General features: G+C 38.4%; 2 protein-coding genes across 4 annotated transcripts in view; one reads left to right on the top strand and one right to left on the bottom strand.

Annotated features, from left to right (window-relative positions):
* The window catches only part of veph1 (ventricular zone expressed PH domain-containing 1), a 132,406-nt gene that overhangs the window by 60,730 nt on the left and 44,885 nt on the right, over nt 1–26,791 (bottom strand). For all 3 annotated transcript variants that reach the window (XM_065246633.2, XM_073815838.1, XM_073815837.1), the window contains 2 exons: nt 6,424–6,587; nt 3,489–3,698 (listed from right to left, as the gene is read on the bottom strand). In XM_065246633.2, coding sequence (XP_065102705.2) covers nt 3,489–3,698; nt 6,424–6,587 — 374 coding nt within the window. The remainder of the gene's footprint in view (nt 1–3,488; nt 3,699–6,423; nt 6,588–26,791) is intronic.
* Nucleotides 15,488–22,390, top strand: ptx3a (pentraxin 3, long a). Its single transcript, XM_065265079.2, has 3 exons — nt 15,488–15,752; nt 17,425–17,976; nt 21,114–22,390. The coding sequence occupies exons 1-3, from the start codon at nt 15,608–15,610 to the stop codon at nt 21,743–21,745; spliced, it is 1,329 nt and encodes a 442-aa protein (XP_065121151.1). The 5' UTR covers nt 15,488–15,607; the 3' UTR covers nt 21,746–22,390.

The following is a 26,791-nucleotide window of genomic DNA, read 5'->3' as shown; positions in this document are numbered from 1 at the left end:
AAAATGTTGGCCCATATTGATAGGATAGCATCTTGCAGTTGATGGAAATTTGTGGGATGCACATCCAGGGCACGAAGCTCCTGTTCCACCACATCCCAAAGATGCTCTATTGGGTTGAGATCTGGTGACTGTGGGGGCCATTTTAGTACAGTGAACTTATTGTCATGTTCAAGAAACCAATTTGAAATGATTCAAGCTTTGTGACATGGTGCATTATCCTGCTGGAAGTAGCCATCAGAGGGCACATGGTGGCAGGGACGTGCACAGGGGGGTTGCTCAGGTTGCCCGGGCAACTGCCCATATGCCCTTCTCGACTCAAGTTGCCCTTCCGAGGTGGAAAAAAATTAATTGTACTTTTACTTCGTTTACACTATGCAGCGTTCCTTCGTTACTGTGTATTTTAATTAATTACGAAATTTGTATTTTATTTTTAAATTGCTATCTCCTGTTTCTGGCGCATTCGCGAATTAATGACTCGTTTGAGACGATTCCTTACAAAGTGTTGAAAATAAATGAGTCTTTTGAGTCGGTTCTTTACAAAGCGAATGGGCCAAGCGTTTTAAATTGGTTCGCGAATCAGTTTGAATGAATTGTTCAGATCGCTGCCAAAACGGAATCGTCCGAAGCTGTTTTACTCGTAACCTATGTAGAAACACGCAGAATATAACCAGTTTTGGGTGACGTGGAAATGAATTTACCAATCTTTTAACTAAAAGCAAAACTTCACACATGTACCCGCCATTACATACACGCGACCTGTTCGTCCATCGTCAGACACAGTTAAACGCGTGCAACCTCCAGAAGCATTGTAGCACAGATTGAAGAAAATCCATCGATGATTGACGTCTGATTCGCTGTATACTGTGCTGTATGATGTAAGTGATTATCACAAAACACACGTGACATGACAACGTAAGAAAACATGAGTTTTGTCTCAAATCATTTTTATGTAAGTGTAAACTGTCAATGTCCTCAGACCATCTGAGGAGATTTCTAACTTTATACATATGCAAAACTTTTGTCAGTTTACTTGTCTGATATTTCAGCTATAAGCTACATCAACATTGAGACTAGAGTTAATTTGTTAATTTGAAATGCTTGTCTATTCTGTGTTTGTATTCTTTTTTCTGTACTGTTTGTGTATGCTGCAGTTTTACACATAGGCCTACTGTAGAAGTGCCCTTCATAAGTAACGTTATTCTTCTGTTTGTTGTGGAGTCAAGAAATGTCTAAACATTAAAAGATGAACATGAGACAAAACTACAGAATCTGTCACATAATTTTTTTTTATGGTCACTTAGCTGTGTCCTGATTGTTTACACATGAAAAGCATAAATTGTGTTGGATCAGTTTGATTCACTTATGTGCATTTGTGTACAACATACATAAGTCAGCATTTAATGCTGTTGTTCTTTGTTGTTAAAGCATGTATGTGTTGAAACATAAACAAAGGTTAATAAAATGTGACATTCTAAACTTCTGACATAATGATATTTATCTTACCAATTTCTGGTCTCCACAGCAAACAGAAAAATCTTGTCTTTACAGTTCTGATACTTATGGAGGGCACTGTATTGTGTGTGTGTGTGTGTGTGTGTGTGTGTGTGTGTGTGTGTGTGTGTGTGTGTGTGTGTGTGTGTGTGTGTGTGTGTGTGTGTTTGCGCGTGTATATCTAGATTTATTTTTTCATGAGTAACTCGCTACTTGAGTATTATTTTCATTGCATACTTTTTACTTCTACTTGAGTAATTATTTATTAAGTTACTTGTACTTTTACTTGAGTAAAGTTTTTGGCTACTCTTTCCACCTCTGTTAAAATCTTCATGAATCTAGGCTGAGTTTGCCACGTTTAAGCCTAAATAATCAGACAGATAGCAGCTACCTATCATAGCTTGCAGACAAGCAGCCTAGGCTACAATTTTTTTGGTAGGCATTAGGCAAACATGTTTGCTGATTTTAATAAAGACCCTGTTATTCCCAGTCCTTCATATAGGCCGTGAGTTTAAATAAAAAAAATTTAGGGGGAGGGGGGGGGGTGCCCTTTATATAGGTCAGAGCAACTGCCCCTAAAAAATCCTGTGCACGTCCCTGCATGGTGGTCATAAAGGGATGGACATGGTCAGAAACAATGCTCAGGTAGGCTGTGGCATTTAAATGATGCCCAATTGGCACTAAGGGGCCTAAAGTGTGCCAAGAAAACATCCCCCACACCATTACACCACCACCACCAGCCTGCACAGTGGCAACAAGGCACGATGGATCCATGTTTTCAATCTGTTTCCGCCAAATTCTGACTCTACCATCTGAATGTCTCAACAGAAATCGAGACTCATCAGACCAGGCAACATTTTTCCAGGCTTCAACTGTCCAATTTTGGTGAGCTTGGGCAAATTGTAACCTCTTTATCCTTTTGGTAGTGGAGATGAATGGTACCCAGTGGGGTCTTCTGCTGTTGTAGACCATCCGCCTCAAGGTTGTGTGTGTTGTGGCTTCACAAATGCTTTGCTGCATACCTCGGTTGTAACGAGTGGTTATTTCAGTCAAAGTTGCTCTTCTGTCAGCTTGAATCAGTCGGCCCATTCTCCTCTGACCTCTAGCATCAACAAGGCGTTTTTGCTCACAGGACTGCCGCATACTGGATGTTTTTCCTTTTTCACACCATTCTTTGTAAACCCTAGAAATGGTTGTGCGTGAAAATCCCAGTAACTGAGTAGATTGTGAAATAGTCAGACATGGCACATGGGCAATAAATAATTGTTTAAAAAAGTGTGAGAGAGCAGACATTGGTGGACAATCTGAGAGAAAATGAGACTTGAGAGAGACACAGACAGACAGACATACAGATAAAGAACCATTGAAAGCTACAATTTTACGCTCTCCTGATTTCAATTACACGATGTAATAAATGTGATAATGATAGAAAACATGCAGGAACAAACAGCCCAACGTGCCAGTCCTATCTATGTTGTATCCAATGAAGATCACACCAGCCAACCGCATAAAAAGTTTGTTTTTAAACTTGCTTCAGTTCCTTAATCATCTTCAATAAGACACTAGAGTGTCACAGTTTAGTTCGTTTTTACCAAGCAGACCTTAACGTGTGAGAATCAGCACCTGTGTTGTTCTGCCAAAGATGCATTTAAGGAAATGTGAAGAAGATGCCATGGAAAGGCAATTTTTGGAAAGGCAATTTCTGAGACGAACAGTAATGAGAAATGTTTTGTAACTTACCAGAAAAGACAATAAATCATCAGAAGCAGCTCACATCAGCACATTATGTTTTTTTGGCATGAAAGGTTGCAAGGACTTATGGGTAATATGTCTATGCACACACTCGCTAAATGGTTTTGGAGCCGGATAACACAGAACATGTTCTTGTAGAGAACAGTAGTTGTTTGTTTATTTAAACTCTCCTCATTTTTAAGACTTAAGAGTACCTATCAGATAAATCTAATTTAGTTAGAAAATTTGTGCTGGTAAATTCCCACCTCACAGGTAAGACCCACTGCTCCATGGATCTTAGCGATGTGTCCAAGTAGCGCAGGGTTCTGTTGACCGACACCTCTCAGCATTGACAGGAAGGGTGCGAGGGAGGCGGGGCTAGACTGAGCGACATTCACCAACACGCTCAGAACAGCATCACTCAGATCACAGTCGCTGAGGTAACCAATCAAAGACGGCACCAAAGCAGACAATACCTAAAGAAAAGGGAGATCACTTAGAAGTACATATAAGGCCTGGTATTAAGGGTTGCAAAATTCTGGAAATCTGGAAACTTTCCATGAAATTACACATGAATATGGGAATTGCTGCACATAGAACAGGATGAGTAAGATGTTGAGGAAGCTTATGTTTGAAAATCATTTCCTGTAATTTTTTAAATTTCAAAATAATAAAATAATATAACAAATATTCAGGGTTTGTGCCTTTAATGCGGGTCACACGAAACCAAGATTTACCAAGAAAAGCTCAAGAACAAACACATTCATCTAAAACTTCTTTCAAGTCTCTTACAGTATGGTTCTAATACTGCCGTGTAAAGAATCACAACACTCTCATTGGTTGATTTCAGAGCCACCCACCCATAAACAAAACCTATGGTCATACAGCAAATGGGCTTGACACGGTAACAGAAAATAGAGAAAGAAACTCAAGAAAACTCATCATCATCATCATCCGGAGACTGACAGTTCATCTGAATTTATAGATGTGTTACTGTGATGACCTCAAAACAGACCTCATACTAAAACACAGTGACTCAAAGAGAAAAGGAGAAAACACGCAGTAGATCATCAGTGAAATTTCGCTTGACATTCACTCTTGACAAATCTAATTGACTTCAATGAAATGGCACGAGTAGAAAGGCATGAGTCATTTCACCTTGGTTCGCCAGCATGAAATAAATCTAGTAACACCCTTTTGCTAAATTTTCTTAATCCTTAAATATCCTCTAGTGAAATCCATTACATTTGAATCGACACATTTGAGATGGACAGGACGGACTGGGAGTGCAGCAGACGCAATGCCCTGTGAGAAGCAGCGTTCCCAGCCTTACACAAGAAAATTCTAGGTTAATCCCAATTTATCCCAATTGCTTCCCAATCAGTATTTTTCAGCCCATTCTTATAAAATGTGTACGTATTTGAAAAGTGCAATATATACGCCAAATTCCAATTTTATGTGCATATGATATGCCAGTCCTTCCCATTTACTTATATGGCGCATCTTTTCGTGTCGTTTATTTATTGGTTTCTCATTTTTTTAGTTATTTTTAGTATTATCACATGATTCGAGTTTTGTGACATGGTGCTTTATCCTGCTGGAAGTAGCCATCAGAGAATGGGTACATGATGGTTATAAAGGGATGGACATGGTCAGAAACAATGCTCAGGTAGGCCGTGGCATTTAAACAATGCCCAATTGGCACTAAGGGGCCTAAAGTGTGCCAATAAAACATCCCCCACACCATTACACCACCACCAGCAGCCTGCACAGTGGTAACAAGGCATGATGTATCCATGTTCTTACTTGGTTACGCCAAATTCTGACTCTACCATCTGAATGTCTCAACAGAAATCGAGACTCATCAGACCAGGCAACATTTTTCCAGTCTTCAACTGTCCAATTTTGGTGAGCTTGTGCAAATTGTAGCCTCTTTTTCATATTTGTAGTGGAGATGAGAGGTACCCGGTGGGGTCTTCAGATGTTGTAGCCCATCCGCCTCAAGGTTGTGCGTGTTATGGCTTCACAAATGCTTTGCTGCATACTGACTTTTCACACCATTCTTTGTAAATCCTGGAAATGGTTGTGTGTGAAAATCCTAGTAACTTCAGTTTGGAGTTCAGGAGATTGTCTTGACCAGGACCACACCCCTAAATGCATTGAAGCAACTGCCATCTGATTGGTTGATTAGATTATTGCATTTATGAGAAACTGAACAGGTGTTCCTTTAGGTGAGTGTACTTCAGGGTTCCCCAAATCTTACCCTGGAGGGCCGGAGCACCGCAGAGTTTAGCTCCAACCCTGATCAAACACACCTGAGCAAGCTAATTAAGGTCTTTATGATCACTAGAAAGTCACAGGTGGATAAGTTTGATAAGGGTTGGAGCTAAACTCTGTGGTGCTCCGGCCCTCCAGGGTAAGATTTGGGGAACCCTGGTTAAAAGCTAAAAGCTTAACACAAAAAGATGTGTACAAAATTAACACATCCTTTCTAAGAGTGTACTTTTGATATTTCATAAAGTACATTTATCATTTGAACACTTTATTTTACTCTAAAATTAAAAAAATGAAAGATGAACAAATCCCCGAAAAATGCTGATCTTATTCAAAAATTTCCTTTCTATGTCAATAACAGAAAGATATTTTAAGATGTCTCATTTCCTTTCTCTTCAATCTTACAATAAAACACTCAGTTTTGGGGTATTTTAGTCATGTTACCCAATGCACAGACACTGTTAATTCCTCATGACTACTGCATTCTTTACTGCTGGCTTTGTTCATCTGCTATTCACTGGCAAACGACCCACCCTCCTATCCCCCCAAGAAAAACATTACAAAATGCAGGAAACCCGGATGACTGTTCTGTTCTGCCAAAATCGTGTTTCCCCGTTTTCTCTTCCAGTAATGGTTTTTTTTCATTAAGCTGTGGGGAGGCTGTGTATTACGACGTGTTTTTTGATATTACGACATCCGTTTGTCTGTTTTATATTGCCACAGGTGTCCATTACCAAACCATCTGACCATGAAGAGTTTTGTTAAAACAACTGTTAAATCACTCACTCTTACGTTACGCCTTTGGATCCACCCATCCTTGGTCACCTGCAAATTCCTGTCTTTGTTACCCAGAATAACTGTGCCCAGATCCCTCGTTTATTCTGTCATGCACTCATCCGTCCCTCCCTCCCTCCCTCCCTTACTCACCAGAGGGTTAAGGTCAGAGATCATCTGCAGCAGTCGGAGCAGATGCCGTCTGCCGGTCTGGTCCAGCTGTGACATCAGCGCAGTCAGTTCGCGCACGTGATGGTGGATGGGCTCCGGTTGGCGAGGATACAAAGATGGCAGCACCCTCAACAGCATGGAGTTACCTATCAAAACCATTTATTTATTAATACTGCAGAGATTTCTTACAATCAGAATATTTCACCTTATATTGGGCTGCCATGAAATTAACCTCTTTCCACATTTCAGAAGCCGTTTTAGGCAGATATACGTCACGATAGGGAAATAACACAACCACAACTTTTGTTTCATGCTGACTTTAAAAGTATACTGATCAGAAATTATGAGATTTAAGAAATCCTTATCGCCCTTTAATGTTTAAACAACTTAAATTAACAAGTCATTTCAACTTTCTTGGCTAGTGAGGAGTTGGTATAAATAAAAAAAATAAAGTTAAATGGGCTTAAATTCTTTTCTTTTTTTTATTGCAACTAACTAGTCAAAAAATTTGAATTGATTAATTAATTCAAGTTGTTTAAACTTAAACATTTAAGTGCAACAAAACATTTTTATAGTGTAATGAGGCGTACACACCAAAGCGAATTCAACAATTTGCGCGAGCAAATTACATCCGAAGTCAATGCAAAAATGCGATTAGACGCAAACACCCACAAATGACGCAAAATTGACGGCTCGTTTGCCATGAAAACATTCGCTATTCGCCTAAATCGCATCTTCACACAAGTTCAAAAGATTCAACTCAAGCGAAAAATTTGCATGATACAAAGTCAAATACCGCAAGAAATCTAGAGCGAGAAATGTGATGCTTCGCGTTTGGTGTGTACACAGCGTATTTATGTGACAGCGACATTAGCTGCATTTAATTACTCTTCAAAATGTGCAAATTGAAAATGTGCCTAATGGAAACCACAATTTTGCATAAACTCGCAATAAATCGTAAAAAAGTTTTTACGCTTGACTGGGGTGGTTTTTCAGGCAATTCGCGAACGGAATATATTGCAAAACTGCAACGGAAACACAATTTTTTCGCATATACAGGTCACCTGACTTACATAAAGGTCACGTGATCATTCTTAAATTATGGCACGGTATGTTTGATTTGAGAACGAGACAGAAGAGGTCAACTTCATGAGGCATCACAAGAACTGACAAGCGCATGACGTAAAAAATACCACGAGAGTCGACTGCTCTGTATGCCTCCAAATCGCTCTCGTTGTATTTTGTTGCCATCCGCATGCCGGTCTGCGTGGCACCATATGAAGTCGAACACACCCGTCTCCATGGATTTTGGAATGACTTACCGCAAGACAACTAATAAAAAAATTTGTCGCATAACATCGTTTAATGGAAACAGCAATAGTTTTTGTTGACATTTAGAAAATAACGCTAAAGTTTTGCGCATATCTTTAAAGCGTCATGAAACCCCGCTGTTTCAGCTCCAGTCTACCTCACTACCATTTTTAAAAAGGCTACTTAATGGGCGTGGATGCTTTGAGAAGAATGGCGAAGAGTGGGCGGGGCAACTGATATAAGCTAAGACTTACTAAGATTAGCAGTATTACAGAAATAATTAAACTGAATATAATATTTTACACATTTACTTCAAAACCGTATCCATGTGCGATTATCCTGAGCCCCAGACATCCCGCCCCCGGATGACCTGGCCGCACGAAGCAAATTGATGCGCACACACACAAAAGCGAAACGTCTCTGCATTGGATAAAAACACGCTATCTTATAAATATTAATGAGACACTGACGATTTATGATGTAATTTGCCACGAAACAGCCTGTGACGTTTACACGATATGGAGTTTAAACCCGGAAGACAAAAATATCACAAAAAGCTCAAAATTAACTAGTTTTCTCCTAATGTTAAAATGAACAGATACTAACATTGTCTTCTATGATGTGCAACACAACTAACTTTGTAAACATCTAAAAAAAAGTGTTGGTTAGTGTTTCATGACGTTATAATGGAAATGCATCTATTTACTCTGTGTTTCACTTGTACTTTGATTACTGTAAGTAACAATCAAAAACCCTGCAGGAATGAGAAATGGAACCCCCAGGATACTAATAACTTGTACTCTGGAAAAATATCTACGCTATTTCCCCCAAATAACATTGTGGTTGCTGATTCATTATGTGCTGACTTCTAAATAACAACAACAACAACAGGCCTATTCTTGTTAATAAAGGCAACTGTTGTTGTTCACATTTTATTGTCCTTAGTTTCTTCATTTGCTTTGTTATAAATGTCAGGCAGACTACTTTTGTTGATACACATGTGGAGGGGTATAAAATACAAAGAAAGACAAAAAACAGAAAGAACGAACAAAAGAATAAACCAAAGAAAGACTACATTGTAAGCAGTCCTATACAGGCAGTAATGTCAGGAGATAAACCCTCTTCATGTGGAAATGATCTGGATCCCAAGGTGACTGTGAGCATGAGAAAGCTCTTTATTTGTAGTCTGGACACAACAAAGTTACACTGGAGTAAACAAAATAAACGTGTGGGAACCATAGATATACACATAGACGCTACAATAGAAAATAATTGGATAAAATAATTTATTGGTGCAGTCTCTCACTCTGCATGCATGAAAGATTTTGCCCTAGAAACAAGTCAAGACTTTATACTAGACGTAAGATTTAGTCTTGGACGTACAATACGCCTAGATAAAGCAACAGGTGTAAATTTTACGTAGGACAAAAAGCGCATTTTACGTCCAGATTATTCTTACGACCAGGTGTACGCCCAGCTGGTGCAACCGTCCCCAGGTGTTAATATTCATAAATCCTTTCTGAAGTTCTCAGCCCAGTTCTGTGTAGGTGTGCTACCGCAGTGGGACACACACCACCATTTAAACTTCAGATTATAGGAGCTCATTGTCATCAATGATGGTGTAGGTGCTCAAGGAATTTCACATCACCAGCACTTTTCATTCCAAGGTGGCAGATTGACGGCATTAGTAGAGGCTGACCTTCCTTTGTGTTTCCTCAAGAGAACAAGACCAGTCATTCACAGACGTACCGTCCCATAATCCTGCTTGAGTTCACATTCAAAACGCCTTTGTAGCTTTTCCACCGGGCATCGGTAGGGAACCACACGTGAGAAGTGGCATATGTACAGGACATGAGCTCATGCAAGTCCAACAGATATTTTATGTGTTGATAAGATAAATGCCACTGTTAATGGGCTGATGATTCCTTAATGTAAAGCCCAAATTTTTTTAATGATTTGTTGGCTGACATAAGCACAAAAATCATTAAAGGCGTTTTTCTGTTGCAGACATATTAATGTCGACCTCCTACTGGATACATGTCATGACTGTGAATCTGTTTCCATAAAACTTCACTGGTGTCGTGCACACGAAATATATCATTCCTTCATCGGCCCCAGAGAGTCTGCAAGTTTAGAGGGCACAAAATAATTTGCAGTTGGGTGTGGAGTCGTTGTTTCTGGGGAAATGCGCGTGACGTAAAAGGGGCAACAAACATGAAAGCATGTTTTTCATGACCCCAACAGCACCCAAAATCCTGACAGAGAGGGGGTTGATTTATAATCCTTAATACCTTAGTCATCATAAACAACTTTTTGTACAAAAAGCAGGTTGCAGGCACTCGGTTAAACATAAAGAGATGAGAGTGAATGAATAAAGCCTTTATTAGGTATGGCTTAAGTCATATTAAAATAAATAAGCCAACATGTTTCAACCAACAAGTGGGCGTGTTCAGGGCAAAGCACCACAAACAATGAGAATCTCAGCAACTTATAAGTTAAAAAAACCCACCCATCGTCAGAATACATCATGCTTAATACAATCAATTTGACCCAATAAGGTAATCAGTTGTAAAGGATTAGGAAACCAATCTCATAAACAAAACAAACCTCATGAACCGGTTGCAAATTTTTGTACATTTTCATGTCCCGTACAAATTAAATAATTTGTCATATTTAAAATGTAAACCAAAAGGGAATGAGAATCAAGTCCAATATTTCACGGCATGAGAACATCCAACACAACACAGTATCAGTTAGGGCATGTTTAACACATTACCAAACAGGACATGGTACTAGATGAAAATCCTTGTTGGTACTAGAAGAACATTTTAATGAACCAATTTTTGGGGGTGTGGTTTAGGGTTAAGGTCAAGTTTTTGTAATGTGAGTCTTAATCGACAAAGGGAAACCAGCAATGGCACCATGTGTGGCTTTTTCAGTAAAGGATCATCATCTGGATTGGGTGTTAATACTAGGAAAGAAGTTTTAATGGTATTAAGTAGAGATTGGAGTTAAAGTAAAAGTAAGATGAAGGGCAAAGGGTGTGATTTAAAATGGGCCATGTTTCCAACAAGGGGTTAAAGTTAGAATTTTGGGTACAGAGTAGAGGTATAGTTGGATTAGGCTTTCTGTCAGACATACACCTGTGCAATTTCGAAAATGTTTTTGTTGAATAACAGCTCACACCAGTGATGTGCAGGTCAATGTATTCATGAATATCAGTCATGTGACCTTTTAGGTCATTCCAGTTGCCTGTCACAAGCATTGGCTAACTTGCTACGATTTATGTATTTCTTATCTTTTACTGTCTATGATCCTTACGGATACGGGAAATGGCTACGAAAGACAACATTTTGCACCTCGACTGTCAAGAAAAGAAAAGCCACTTTAAAAAAATATATCTTTGTTAGGGTGTGATGCCTACTTGATCCCTGATGCGTTCTTTCAGCCGCTGTCCGCTGCTACGGAACTACCACTATTTTTACAACATAAGAAGGTGCGACACAACATGAAACTTTGCTCGAAGTATCACCTGGATCTCTACACATGAACGCGAGCATTGAGAACATTGTTTGTGTACACAGAGTTTACTTAAAAGAAAGGTTTTGAACAACTGGCTTTGGCTGTTATGGTGTCTGCTCGCCATCTTTGCCAGACATAAAGAATGAATGAATCTCATGAGGCTCCTTTTTCAACTAGTAGGTCAATATTGTTTTTTTACTTGCGACAAAACAACAAATTATCCGTGCATTTATATGCAACTATGCTTTAGGAGCTATCCAGCTTTACTCTCCTCCCTCCTTACGTCGCATTCGCAGATCGATACATCTTGACTAGGAAGATGGCGGTGAGCAGACACCAAAACAACCAGTCAGTCAGTTGTTCAAAACCTTCTTTTTAGTAAACTCTGTGTTCACAAACAATGTTCTCAATGCTCGAGTTCATGTGTAGAGACACAAATGATACTTCAAGCAAAGTATCATGTTGTGTCCAGCCTTCTTAGTGTTGTAAAAATGTATATTATTATATTAGTGTTCAAACATACTGAAGCATAGCTTCTAGTTCTTTGGGGAGCACTTCAGGTACTCAAAATGGCGGAAGACAAGTTTGAGATGTGAGTAACGTCAGCTGATATTCATAAATAAGCAACCCGCACCCGACCGACGTTTTCAACTAACCCCCTCGCAACTCAGACGGCAAAAAATATATACATATATTGTACCCAACCGCTTCCTGGCCCGCACTTTTTAAAAGTAGTAATTGTTTAAAATAGTTAATTGGGATCTTTATTTCAAATGACCCGACTGACCGCGACCTGAATTTTCATGATTTCCACAAGGAAGGAACAGGACCCAAGAGCAAGGTAACGTGAACTCAAGCGGGGTTTATTAACAAAAAGCCCACGCTTAACCCCCGAACAATGGCCATGTGCTGCTACACAAAACATGAGTAGCCTACCGCCACAATTCTGCCACATGACTATGAACAACTATGAATAAATATGACAGGACGGCAGGATCATGAGATGAATATCATTAAAAATATTTTTGGATGACTCATAACCGCAGGTTACCATTTTGGATCAACCCGCCATCCCTGGCTCACACTGTATGAGTAAATTGCAAGCGATGTTAAGCCAAATCTTGTGATTTGTGTCTTCGCGTTATTACTTGACTGCTCATGCTGTACATGTAAAATAAACCCATGGGACCCAAATACTGGGGATGTGTGGTGGTTTCAGAAGAAGAAAAATGCTTCACCAGGAGAAACACGCTGCCTTTGACAGATGTGCTGTGAGGGAAGAAACATCGGCTATGTTAACATGCACAAATGTTGTCAATCCGACTGAATTTAATCCGATTGCAGGTTACGACAGTACAGTTTCCATGTACCCTAAACATCACAATCTGATTAAACATTCTATATTATCCAAATCATTGACAGATTCGTGTATCAAAACCAGCCCAATAGACATTCAAAACTAGCCCAAAAGCACCCAAATGACTATTCACAGCCCAAATACCAACAACTAATGAACGAAAATTCTTTCATCTTTAAACCGCAGAAAAAAACTGCTTTAAAGTACCCCAAATCTCAACTGCACCAAAAAGCAGAGGACTTGGCAACACAGTGCACCGCATCTCTCGTCGAGTTCGCGTTTTATCTCTGGATGAATGTACAAAGTCAAAGTTGATTTGGAGAAGGTTTTTCTTGGGAAGTTTTCAAATATAGGCAGAGAAAACACAACTTTCGAAAGGCAATTTACTTGCGTTATGTAATGTTATGAAAGTACACGTAAACCCTGTAGAATGTACAGCTCGTGACTCCATTACCTTAACAATGAACATTGCCATTGCCTTGCTATTGCATGTTTCTGTGACAAGAATGATGTGATACATAAATAAGAAGTAAATATAAAACTTGAACTTAAACACAATGCTTTTGGGCATGCGCACAAGGTATTAAATGTGCAGTGTGTAATTTTTAGTAGGATCATTTGACAGAAATGCAAAATAATAAAAAACTAAATGATCAGGGGTGTATAAAGACCTTTCATAATGAACCATTATGTGTTCATTGCCTTAGAATGAGACGTTTTATCTACATACACAGAGGTTCCCCTTACATGGAAGTCGCCATTTTGTGCAGCCATGTTTCTACAGAAGCCCTTAACGGAAAAACTTTTTTTACTTTGTTAGTCCGTTGGCGGCTACCGTAGCTTCTCTATGTATGTTAAAAGCAAGAGGTGAGCAGTGGACTGAGCCGTTGGTTGCAATTTGCAACCTCACCACTAGATGCCGCTAAAATTTACACACTGCACCTTTAAGCATCCGGTTGACAAAATACAATGATTCGTACGTTAACATGCATACTCTTCTCCTGATGATCGGATCACAGATCGGACTACACCACCCCTTTCAATACTAGGGGTGAAACAATTAGGCGACGTTGTCGACAACTTCTTTAGTTGTTAGTTAATATTAATAAACAATGAATTCATGTGTTAAGTCATGTTATAGTTAATGATGACTCTTCATTAGTTTATGATTAGTACATGTCATAACTCAGCATTACTTCATACTGTATTTAAGTAAGAATTCATTTAGATCAGTTCATTATGGTTCATGGACCCTTATCATAAAGTGTTACCAATATAATTACAGTAATCTGATGATTTATTTTTCATAGAATAAAGCCTGATCGAGTTTAAGAATCGGGATAGTAATAATAAATAGTGTTATTATAGTAACACTTTTAGATCTTATAGTGGCGGTTTCCCGGACCAGGATTAGCTTAATCCAGGACTAGGCCTTAGTTTAATTAGGGAATATAACTAGTTTTAACAAACATGCCTTACTTAAAACATTACCTGTGTGCATTTTGAGGCAAAACAAATGGCACTGATGTATTTTAAGATATGTCAGTTCAAGTTGTTTTCAGTTTGGACAGCTCTTAAAAATGTTTTAGTCTAGGACTAGTCTAATCCCTGTCCGGGAAACCGCCCCATAGTCTGTTTTAGAAAAGAAGCTCTTAATACTGCTGACAAGAGATGTTTGTATTGAAAAAAAGTTGTCTGTATTGCTGTTTAGTGTTTATTTTTTTAAGAGAAAAGAATATTTAAACAATGCTTAGAAAGCATGTGTATGTAATTTGAGTTGGACAGAAATCCGAAAACTTAAGAGAATGATCTGCTCAAACAACTATTTCAAATGCTGGAGTGATTTCCTTTTTTCATTTATTAGTTAGAACATGTATAACTTAATGTTTTAACTAATTGAAAAAGCTGAATAGTCGCTCAAAACGTACTGATTAGTCATTGAAATAATCGATGATTAGTCGATTAATCGGTCTAATAATCGATAGATTAGTCGATTATCAAAATAATCGTTCGTTGCAGCCCTATTCAATACGATCAAAATTTGCCTCCGATCGACCACAATCGTATTAATTAAGGTGTTTACATGAAGACTTTTCAGTCCGATTGAGCCACCAATACGATTAGAAACAGATTATTTGGTTGCATGTAAGCATACCTACTGATTTTAGTAAACTAAGATATACCCTCATGAGGGCCAATCAGGAAAAAAAATTATAATCGCCTCCTGTTCCCCTGTACGTTTCATGCAAAGCTGTAATTCAGCTCGATTAAAAATGAAAGTCATACAACACAGAAACCGTATGTATGCCAAACTTAATGTTAGAGACTTCAATCCTGTCACCGAATTTGTAGATATGTAATGTTTAGCATTAGGGGTAGGGTTATGTCTATTCTTGTTTGACAAAATGTTTCAAAAACAACATGCTGTATACAGGATCATTTCATACAGTTGCAGTTCAGATTATTATAGACTTTACAATAAATAAAAATGATGCGAAAGAACAGAAAACTCTAAAAGTGTACTATAAGAAATAAAAGAAAAACGGGGTACAATAAGTAATGTCATATGGTACATGTTACCCACATTAAAGAAAGGGATATTTCAAAACATGAAAAGCACAATAAATCTCTGTTGTAAACAGAAAGCCGCTCCTGTCACTACAAGAAGAGTCAAAAACCTTGAAGCATTGCTTTATTTCACTATTAAGCTCTATCGACCTCTCTCACTTTTTGCCTGCAGTTGCAGGAGAGGCACAATTTACCACTCATGACTACCTCCAACGAAGAACTGCTTACTGACGCTAACTCTCTCTCTCTCTCTCTCTCTCTCCTTATGTTTATAAAGACCACAGAGCCCCTCCATCCAGCTCAGTTGAATCATAGCTGCAGTTCACTAAACAAGAAGGAGTGCAGCCAACAGATTGCTCAGCATCTAACCAGGAGAAAAAGAACCTTGAGTCTTGAATACATTCACACATGGCCAGCATGTGGACATTACTCCGGGTTGCGTGTCTGCTGGGTTTATTATCCGCAGTGGTACCTGACATTTACGCCAAAAATATTGATGTGCGCTTACACAGCGATTACTTGAATGAGTTACTTGAGGCTGAACAGACAGAAGGTGAGTAACTTACAGTAACCTACAGTTACAGTCTATGAGTTAAGATTTACAAGTACTGACAGGGCAGGATTAAAATTCATTCATTCATTCATCTGTGTGTGTCTTTAAGAAAGGATTGACATAAAAGAGAGAGTGATTCACCTGAATCAGGACTATAGGAATTTATGAATGAGGGGATGTTTGCAGTTGTACGTGTTGTGTACTTAAAGGGAAGGGATAGTTCACCCAAAAATCATTTACTAACTCTCATTATGTAACAAACCCATATGTTCTTATTAAGATGTTCTTGTTATTTTGAGACACCATGAATATGAACTAAAATGTTCTTTTAACACGCTATCTCTCTATTAAACAAATGTATTTAGTTAACACTTGGATTTGAACCCAACTTTCATACATAGATGGGTTGAAGTTTACTACAAATGGTACCTAAATAAATTTTTAGGACATTTTGGTTCATATTCATGGTGTCTCAAAATAGCACAGAGAAGTAAAATTAGATGTTCTTAAAGGTATAGTTCACACAAAAATGAAAATTCTGTCATCATTTTTCATCCTTGTAGGAAAACAAATACGATGGCATTCAATGGGTGCAATCTGCTGTGTGCCAACCATCATTTATCAAAATATCTTCTTTTGAGAAAAAAAAATTCATACAGGTTTACAACAACGTGAGGATGAAAAAATGATGACAGAATTTTCATTTTTGGGTGAACTATCCATTTTAGATTATCCTAAAAAGTACTAAAGAAGATTTTGTGTACATAGATTTTAAGTTACATACCGGTATTTATTCGAAATAGTTAAAAGTTATTATTTAAGTATTTTCTAGTGAGAAAATCCTCAAAATGTTAAAAGCAACTGAAAAATAATGCATAATAAGATAATAAATGTCTTTATTAAAATCGAAACATAAAATATAATATTTTTGTAACAGATGGATCATCTTACCGGTGACGTAATAAGAAAAGGATCATCTTGTTGCAAAAAAAACAAAGCGTCATTTATTATTACATTTATTTTTGTCAAATCAGCATATATTTTTATGTTACTTTAACTTAAAAAATTAAGTTAAACAATTTCAACTTGTTTTTATAGGTTATATCAACTTATCACAAGTCAAAACTTAAAATAATAGGTTGAATTGATTTGCAAAACCATGTTCATGCTGCATTTTTTCCCTAGTGTGAGGCATTTTGAGTTTTTTTTGTAAACTATAAAAGTTTTACTACACTGTAAAAAATTATTGCTGCCCTAAAAATTTTTGTTGAATCAACTCCGATTTACAAATCATTTCAACTTACTATTATTTATCTTGACTAGAGATGAGTTGATATAACTACAAATGAGTTGTTATAACTAAAATGAAGTTTACCTTTTTCAACTATATTTTAAAGTTGTAGCAACTCTTCTCTTGTCAAGATAAAAATAATAATAAGTTGACATGACTTGTAAATCTGAGTTGATTCAACAAAAAGGCAGCAAAACATTTTTACAGTGTATAAAAGAAAGTTACCATCTATGTTTTAGTCTCCTCAGACTCGTAACTCTTCACTGGTGACCCCCAAACTCACTGCAGGGTGTCACGTTACGCACGTACACGAACCATGTCATGTAACTCAACTCTATTTTTTTGTCATTTCTTCTCTTTCGTCATCTGTTTCGCTTTTAGGGGAGACCCCCGCACCTTCCCTAGAACCCTGCAAGGGCTCAGCCTTCAGCAAGTGGGATAAACTCTTCACCATGCTGGAAAATTCCCAAATGAAAGAGAACATGCTCCTGCAGTATACCGATGACATCATCAAGGTGGAGCTGCAGTCTCTGAGAGGAGACATGCTGCAATTCGTGGCGCAGTACGGCGGCTCGTGCGCGGTGGCGATTGAGAACTCTGTTCGACGGACTGGAGCGCAAATGGACGCGCGACTGCAGAACGAGCTGGATCGTTTGCGCAAGGTCTCTGCTGACCAGTCCGCGAAGTGCGACGAGGTCCTGCAGCAGCTACTTGTATCTAGTGGGAACCAGGCTGCCAAGCTAGAAAGGCTGGAGAACGTCTGCCTAAAATCCACGCAAGCCAAGAGTCTTCAGGCCCGGCATCTCACGCACGAGGTGACTGATGCAGGAAGGCTGGAGAAGGGTCTGACAACCATCTCCAGTGAGCTACAAGCCCTTCGGGAACAGATGACCCTGTACATGCAGTCACACCTTGCAAATGGTCTCCCATCAGGTGAGAATATCCATGTTGCACAAACTAAAGCAGCCCATGTTTATTGGCACTTGAAAAGAGTAAAGCTTTGAAGAATTTGGAAAGGGAATTGTTGCTAGCTTTGCGTCAAACCACATGGGCCAACTGCTATGCCGTGACAGGTCATCTTTTAGATGAAAATGCTAGAAACACAAAAGTGTGTCAACGTTTACAAGCAAAACAAACCATAATGTTTCAATTACAACACCTTTTGCAAATGTGTTGTTTTGCGAAAGTTAATCCCTTAAATGCAATCTGAATTATACTCCAATGTTATGATTCTGCATTTGTGTTGTAAATTTTGAGCTGTAAATCTGTGATTTACGCAAACCACATGTTATCATCAAACCATTAGCCAGCTAAGCTGACTAACACAAATACATCAAAAAACGTTAACCTATATGACCCCCGAACATACCACCCCATTCCAAGTTAGGATGTGCATTTTCTCAAAATCCGTGTTCAGACCTCCCTGAGATGGGAACCAAGCGTTATCCGAATTTAAAGAACCTATTACCTCGTCAGTAAGCCGGATACGGTCTCCTTTCAACATTGGCAAACAATGATTTAATTTTAAATGCCCTTGCTTTCTGTATCAAAAGGCTTTGCAGAGGTAGAGTAAATGAAAGACAGAGGAAAGTATAATCATTAACAGCTAAGCAGACCGACCACACCAAAGAGTCCGGGGGGAAAACGGAGCCAGATGAGACTGTTTAGAGAATGAGTTAGTCCCCCTCCAGCAACCCCAAGCAGGAAACCTAAGATAAATGAAATGAAAATGTCGTAAGCTACGGTAGGAGAGTTGTAGCCTGCCATAGCTAAGCAATCACGCATAATAAGTGGAACGTGACGGTTGCATTAACCTAACCCCCTTCGATCATTTCCAACTGTTTTACAAACGGTCTGCTGTAGTTTTGCTTCCTTTTGATTGTAGATCCTCTTAGTGGTTTAACAAGCATCAGAAAGACCATTGTTGGGTTCATATTCAGATACAAATAGCCTAGGTAAAAAAGTTTCAATCGCTGTCTTTGTTTTGGGAGGGAACAAAAACTGGACGAGATCCCCGATGACGAAATGTTTGTAGTGAAGAATATCACTCTAAGAACCACATAACACCATAACAACTTACATCACTGGAGGCTGACCTTTCAATATTTGTAAAGAATGGTAAATGGACTGCATTTATATAGGGCCATCCAAAGTGCTTTACAAGTTCCCTCACATTCACCCATTCAATTACTTATTCATACACCAAATGATGGTGGTGTCAGCCATGCAAGGCACCATCCAGCTCATCGGGAGCAGCTGGGGTTAGGTGTCTTGCTCAAGGACACCTCGACACTTGGTCAGGTGGAGCCGGGGATTGAACCACCGCCCGTATTAAAGATAATAATACATTACACTTCTAGTATTTTCTGTGTTGTAGAGCATCTACAAAAATACTAATCCTAAAATGAAGAAGCCTCCTTGAAAGACAGTCGACAGTGTGAAGATCGTCCATAAAAAAAATTGTAGTCAACTGCAGCACAATTGTACGTGATGGGTGGAGTTTCTTCACTATTAAATGGGTCATATTATGAGATTTTTTTAAAGATGTAAAATAAATCTTTGGTGTCCCCAGGGTGCGTATGTGAAGTTTTAGCTCGAAATACCCCACAGATAATTTATTATAGCATGTTAACTCTTTCACCACCAGCGTTTTTAAAAAAAGTTGCCAGCCAGCGCCAGCGTTTTTCATGATTTTCACAAAAGTTGAATGTCTTCCAGAAAATGTTCTTCTTCAAATATATAAACATACAATATACCAAATGAAAGACCAGACCCTCTGCTTTCAAACAAAAAAAACGTTTCATCCTACCTTTAGTGGTTCTTTTGTAATCAGCTTTTGAATATGGGTAGGTTTCTGCAAAAACACCACATTTTGAGCAAAAAGCAGAGATAATTCCATTTTTGTGACGGACTTTTCATAGAGATCTCATCCAGAGCGATCTTTAAAACAGACACGGACATGCAGCCGCTTGCCATAGGGCAATACTTCCGGTTTTAAAAAGTTGCAGAAGGGCGCCTAGTGGATAATAGCGGTATTGCGGAAAGACGGAAAAACTTGTCATTGGCGGGGAAGCGTTTTCTCTTGATTGACGAGATATCTCATCAATGGCGGGGAAAGAGTTAAAATTGCCACTTTGTATGTGCGAGCAAAAATGTGCCATTTTTGGGTGTGTCCTTTAAAATGCAAATGAGCTGATGAAATGCAAACACTGATTGCAATGATGGTGTTTTGTTGAAATTGAAACTCAATTGTGCTGTCAATAATTTTTTCTGATTAGATATGGTAGATTAAGGGGCGGTATTGTTCTAATTAGAACTGCCACCTACATCACAAAAACAGGCGAAATCTTTTTTTACGTGCTTGCAGAGAATGGTTTACCAAAACAAAGTTACTGGGTTGTTCTTTTTATATTTTCTAGGTTGATAGAAGCACTTGAGACCCAATTATAGAACTTAAAGGAGCCATGGCATGCAAATCTGACTTTTTCCATGTTTAAGTGCTATGATTGGGTCCCCAGTGCTTCTATCAAACTAGAAAATATGAAAAAATCAACCCAGTAACTTAGTTTTGGTAAACCATTCTCTACAAGCACATGAAAAAATAGGTCGTTGAAATTTGGCTCTCCTTATGATGTCATAAGGAGCTCTTATTATAATAATACCGCCCCTTAATCTGAACTATCCAACTACATCACTGCCATTCAGTGCAGAGAAAAAGAGAAAGAGAGAGAAAATAATTCACAGCACAATTGAATTTCGATTGCAACAAACCACCATCATTCTGATCAGTGTTTGCACTTCATCCACTCATTTGCATTTTAAAGGACACACCCAAAAACGGCACATTTTTGCACACACCTACAAAGTGGCAATTGTAACATGCTATAATAAATTATTTATATGACATTTTGAGCAAAACTTCACATATGTGCTTTGGGGACACCAAATATTTATTTGACATCTTAAAAAAGTCTGGTGCCGTGGCCCCTTTAAAGATGGAAAAAGTCACACTATGACCCCTTTAAGATTGCTCATAACGTCTTTCCGTTCTCCCTATTCTTTTGTTCCAGGCTGTGACACTGGTCTGCTCTTCCCGATGCGCTCCTCTACATCTCATGTTGAAGTGACACCCAAAAGACCCTTCGTGACCAACGCGGTTACCATCTGCCTGTGGGCAAAACCGACTCAGGTTCTTAACAACACCGTCCTCTTCTCCTACAGCACGACCGGCAACCCTTACGAACTACAGCTGGTCCTCAATGGCCAAAGTGTCCTATTTACCGTGGCTGGTGAAACCCATTTGGTGGAGGCGTCGGGAGCGGTGCAGGAGGGTCAGTGGGTGCACCTCTGTGCGGTTTGGAGCTCATGGCAGGGCCTGGCCTCTCTGTGGGTCAATGGTCAACGGGCAGCGAGCTCTCCCGGAGTGGCCGAGGATCATGAGCTACGCAGCAAAGGAAGCATACTTCTGGGGCAGGAGTATGGACGTTACTTTAGGCATACCAGTGTCCAGGACACTTTTGATGCGGATCAGGGCTTCACAGGGAAGATGACCGGAGTGAACATGTGGGATCGTGTTTTGGATTCAAAGGAGATTTCCCAGCAGGCACGGTTGGATGGGAGTGGTTGTGGTACACGTGGTAATGTGGTGGCCTGGGGCGTGTCTAACATCGAACCAAAAGGGGGTGTCAAGTTGATCTACTAAATTCTCCTTGGCCTTAACCTCCTGAGCCCTGTACACCGATTAGATGAGCTCCTACAACACATATTCAGAGACTGCTTTGCTACTCGTGCACACACTAATTTTCTTTCATTTCAGGAAAATATGTTGATTTAAGATGGATAAGTTAAAGCAGTTATATTGTAATATTGATGCCATTGGAGAGACGTCATATCATTTATTCATCATTTTGAAATTACAATGTTCTGTTTCCAACACATTTCTCTATCATCAAAGTATTTATCTTGTTTGAAAATGTTTACATACTGATTTGATCTATTTGTAATGTAATCGTTTAATGCATTGTGCTATTTTTCCTTCTACAATATTTTTAAACTTACAAGCTTATCTTATTTGTGAGAATATTTTTATTTTGCTACATAAATACTGCTTATGAATGCATTTCTTTAAATATTTTGAAAACGTTTTTAGCTACTTGCTATATTTTAATGGTGAAAATGTTTACAAGGTCAAGTGTGACTCTTTTGCTTCCCTTGATGTGTGATGTGTATTATAATGTAAATTCCTTTTTTTCTGTTTGTTAAGATGCTAAGATGAATGTATAATGTATATAGATATTTTTCAATGAGGGTCAGAAAAAAGCCATAATAAAAGATTTAAATAAAGAAATATCATTGTCATTTGGGATTCAAACTTGAATGTGACATAATACATACAACATATATATATATATATAAAAAATGCATGCAAGAAAAACAATATATAATATAGCACAATACTAAATAAAGACCTTCTAGTTAAAAATGAATGTAATAAATTTTACAGGATATATAACAAGATGAAATAACACATTACTGGTCTTATTACATTGGATGCAATAAAAACTTGTAATGTCATAAAATATATAAGAAGCATGTTGTAGTCCCAATGAGAAGGTCGTTTTTAAACAATTTTGCTTTTAATGGAAAATATCTCTATTTGGGATAGGAATTTATGCTTGGTTAACTTTGCAGATATTTTTGAAAATCCAGTTGCCTAATAAGTTGACTGAACTCATCAATTCAAATTCAAAACGTGTATATTTAAGTTTACTTAACTTGGTCGTCATGTAGACAGACCTTAAATACTGTAGTTGTACAGTGCACTTAAACAATTAAGGTCACTGATGTTCATAAAGACTGAACTTAAATTGTCATTTAAAAAGAAATTGATAACTGACTTTGTGTCAATCATTTAATGAACTTAATTCGCCACAAAAACAGATCTTCATTATAGTGGAGAGAAATACAATAAGATTCCTGATCATTTTAAGTTCATTGCACTTGAATTTTTTAGTTTAGAGCTTTTGTACGTTAATAAGTTAAATGAAATAAGATTGTTTAGTTATGGATCCAAAATAAAGTAATGATTAGGCATGATTACTTTACTTTTCAACCCTTTACCTGGCAGAGCCCTTTTTGAGTGGGGGGATGAAAAGGTGATGTACCCCTTCAAATTAAAGCAACAATAAAGACTTTTTGATATTTGCTCACCACACAGGTTGGAAGCGGAATTGTCCATTACCATTGTCGTAAAAATTTTAGCCTACTGGCTCTGATTGGATTGTAGGTCTGCCGTAAAGCAACTTTTTGTTGGCCGATAGTGGGCTTCAAAGCGAATGTGAAAGTGCAGTTCACCCTGTTTCGAGTGGATGAACGACTGAAACTTTTTTGGAAACGTTATTTTAAGGTAAAAAAACTCTTTGGTGTTGCTTTAATATAACACTGGCATTTTTTGGTCTAGTATCTTAATTTCGGTCTTGTTTTGAAGAAGACACTTTTTTATGGAAGTGTCTGGAGGTGAAAATATTAAATTTATTAAAAACATTAAATATTTAAAAATTAAATATAGCAGTTTCAATTTATTGTAATAAATAAAAATAATGCAATATAGTATTATTTTATACATAAAATTATAAAAAAAGAGGTTTGGTGTGAGGTTTGCTGCATACTCTTGTCACAAATTAATTAATTAAAGTCACTGCTGTCAGAATCCTGCCGGATCCTGTTGGTATTTAGATCTAGTTTAGCATGGCAGGGTTCTGACAGTATATATGTTCTATGTGGGAAATGTGTGGTTGTATATTGGTTTATTCTGACCACGCATTTCCCGGGTCTCGTCACTTTTTCCCCCATCCCTTACTCGTGATTATTTTCCAGGTGTATGTAATTTACTTTGTCCCTATTTATTGTCCGTGTGTTTGCTGTTCTTTGCACGTTCGTCTTGTCTCTTGCCTTGTCTCATGCCCTGTCGATTCCTGTAAGTTTGTATATCTCCAAGTCTAGGTCTGTTTTGTGTTTAATAGTGATGGGCAGTCCGGCTCTTTCCATTGGTTCGGCTCTTTCGGCTCAAGCTCTGGCTCTACATTTTAGTGATGGCAGTCCGGCTCTTTTCATAGATTCGGCTCTTCTGGCTCGGCTCCCTTAGAAGAGCCGGCTCCCCTGCATGCGCCTGAAGAGTCGGCTCTTCTCGTTCGCTACAAAGAATCAGCTCTAAGAGCCGGCGTTCGCGAACGACCCATCACTAGTGTTTAAGAAGTTTATTGTTAGTATTGTTAAAGTTTAGTGTCAGTTTAGTGTAGTGTTGTTTCCCTTGTCTTGTTTTGCCCCCTCGTGGGTTTTGTTTTCCTGTTTTTCCCTGTTTTTATAATAAATCCCTTTGTTATTTATGTCTGCATTTGGGTTCGTGTTTTGTGTCCTCTAAACTAGAGCCCTGCACGGGCTTAAATCTCCAGCCCTAACCCGGCCCTGACCCGACGTGTTCAAGCCCTACCCGACCCCAGCCCGACAATGCCTGCAATTTTTTCAGCCCGAACCCGACCTGACCCGAGACCAATATCAATTACTTTTAAGCTCTGTCTCTGACGCGCGCGCTGTTTGATGCGCGCTCTCTCTCTCTCGGACGCGTTCTCAAACGTAATAAGAGGTGAAGTAAAGCTTTAGCCTACAGAAATGCTTATTGCTTTAATGTAGGGAGTTATAATAGCTCATTGTTCACAGTTCATATTTATGATCTTATAGTCCATTTAAACATTTTTGTACGAACTGACTGTATTCTTCAGAAAGCACTAAATAACTTCCCTTCCCTTACCTGTCGCTCGCTGTTCAGTGTGCAATTAATAAATAAAAATTAGTATGACGTTAATTTTTAAAAGTGTGCGAGGTCCGTGCACGTCCTCCGCTAACACAGAAATGGCAAAAAGCTCTAAAAAATCGGCTAAACGAGGATTAAATATTAATATGACGTTGATTTTTTGTTTTATTAATTTATAGTCACAAAAGTTATCAACAAAACATCAATTAAAATTAAGAGACAAATTATATGAAACAAAATTTATTTTAAAGTAGCAAGAAAAACTTAAATTAAACTCGGAAATAATGTCTGACCCATTACAATTCTACCTTCAAATTGACCTTTACGCCCTATATGGCGTTTAAAATTACGGTCTCTCTTTCGTATTAAGCTAAACTAAATTTAAACAAAACATAAACAACATTACAACAATATTCAAACCCAACAATACTCAAACATAAATATAAAACAGACATTATCTATAAGGATACATAAAACAATCTGATATAGCGTTTATAATAGCTGGTTGGTAGATGTTTACTATTTCGCAAAACCTCCGTTGCAAACCTCCATTTACCTGAATAAAAATTATTTTTACTTTGAAAATGATGCGCTGTCACGTTAACATCAGCTGTTCGTTTACATAAGACTCCATCTACGTTCATTTACACTGCAGCGCAACGTCTGAGTTCTCAAACTAAAACAGGGTCTGCAGCTTTTGCGAACGAATCCATTTATGAGGGATGAAAGCGGTGGTGTGTAAATGAAAGGCATAAACGTAGTAAAAGTAACGTTTTAAAGGACAAACGCATTAATGTAAACATAGCCTCAGATGGGCGCTGTCTCTGCTACACACGCAAACACACACACACAATGAGGAGAGACGCTAAAATAAGCCCGAGCCCGACCCGAGCCCGGTCTGTAAAAAAAAAAACGGCCGGAGCCCGGCCCAAATGGGCTTAGCCTGTCGGGCCCCGTCGGGCCCCGACGGGCTTGCAGGGCTCTACTCTAAACCCTGACAACTGCATCATTATTACTGCAAAATTATTTTTAAAATTGAAAACACCATTCTTAGACCTTTCCAACAATTAATCCCTTAATCGCTTATATCACCGTGACGTCACCGCTCTAGCTGGAGGCAAAACAAAGTTTGAGGTTTTTAGTTTAAAATGCTGTCATATTTCGGACAGTTCCGAACCTTCTTCTGCATCCATGTTTAACAAAATCCCTCCTAAAACATGATAGCTTAGGCTTGTCAACACTGCATCCACAGCTCCCTTTTTGCCCCCAGCTAAGCCCCGCCCACCCGGAGACTTTGCAATGTTTACAAACTTTTAAGGGGTCTATAGGATGTTGTGATTGATTAAAATTTACATAAAAAATATTTAAATAGACAGTGCCAGTTAACGGCTTAAGCACAAACAACATTAGTGCTTTCAATGTACCCTTTCAAAAAGCACACATCAGAGGTACACGTTGGTACCAAATTTTTTGCATATCTATACGTAATGGTACATTTTAGGACCTTTTTAAAGAGAACTGCCCCAGTGACAGCTGGGCTACATATGTAGTGTGCCAAAGGTTAACTCACACAAGGTTAACAACACAAGATCATGATAACATCAGTGTTCTGGATGTTAACCTACTGCAGGGGTGTCAAGCTCATTTTAGATTGAGGGCCGGATGGTAAGCAAAGTCCCCATATGATGTGCTGATAATTATAAAATTTAGATAAAACATACAATTTAGTTAATATTTCTACAAATTAATTAACAGGAAAACTGGAAAAACACATTTCAGAAATCCTTAGAAACATTAACATACTCATACTAAACAATAAAAAATATAGACACAAATTTACAACTGAAAACCCAACTGGTCTTGGGTTGAAAAACATGGAACATTAACTGAATTATTCCTTATACTTATACCTTATCCTCTCTGTATTGTCAAATAATG

Source organism: Paramisgurnus dabryanus, chromosome 9 (genome assembly GCF_030506205.2).
Source record: "Paramisgurnus dabryanus chromosome 9, PD_genome_1.1, whole genome shotgun sequence".
NCBI classification, from domain to species: domain Eukaryota; kingdom Metazoa; phylum Chordata; class Actinopteri; order Cypriniformes; family Cobitidae; genus Paramisgurnus; species Paramisgurnus dabryanus.
Note: the sequence above shows the minus strand (reverse complement) of the source record. Positions and strands in the feature narration are given on the sequence as shown.

Excerpts from the sequence above, each read along its gene's own strand:
- ptx3a (XM_065265079.2), top strand. The coding sequence starts at position 15,608 with ATGGCCAGCATGTGGACATTACTCCGGGTTGCGTGTCTGCTGGGTTTA. Across the intron at positions 15,753-17,424 it reads TGAGGCTGAACAGACAGAAG|GGGAGACCCCCGCACCTTCC; the intron begins GTGAGTAACTTA and ends TTTCGCTTTTAG. Across the intron at positions 17,977-21,113 it reads TGCAAATGGTCTCCCATCAG|GCTGTGACACTGGTCTGCTC; the intron begins GTGAGAATATCC and ends CTTTTGTTCCAG.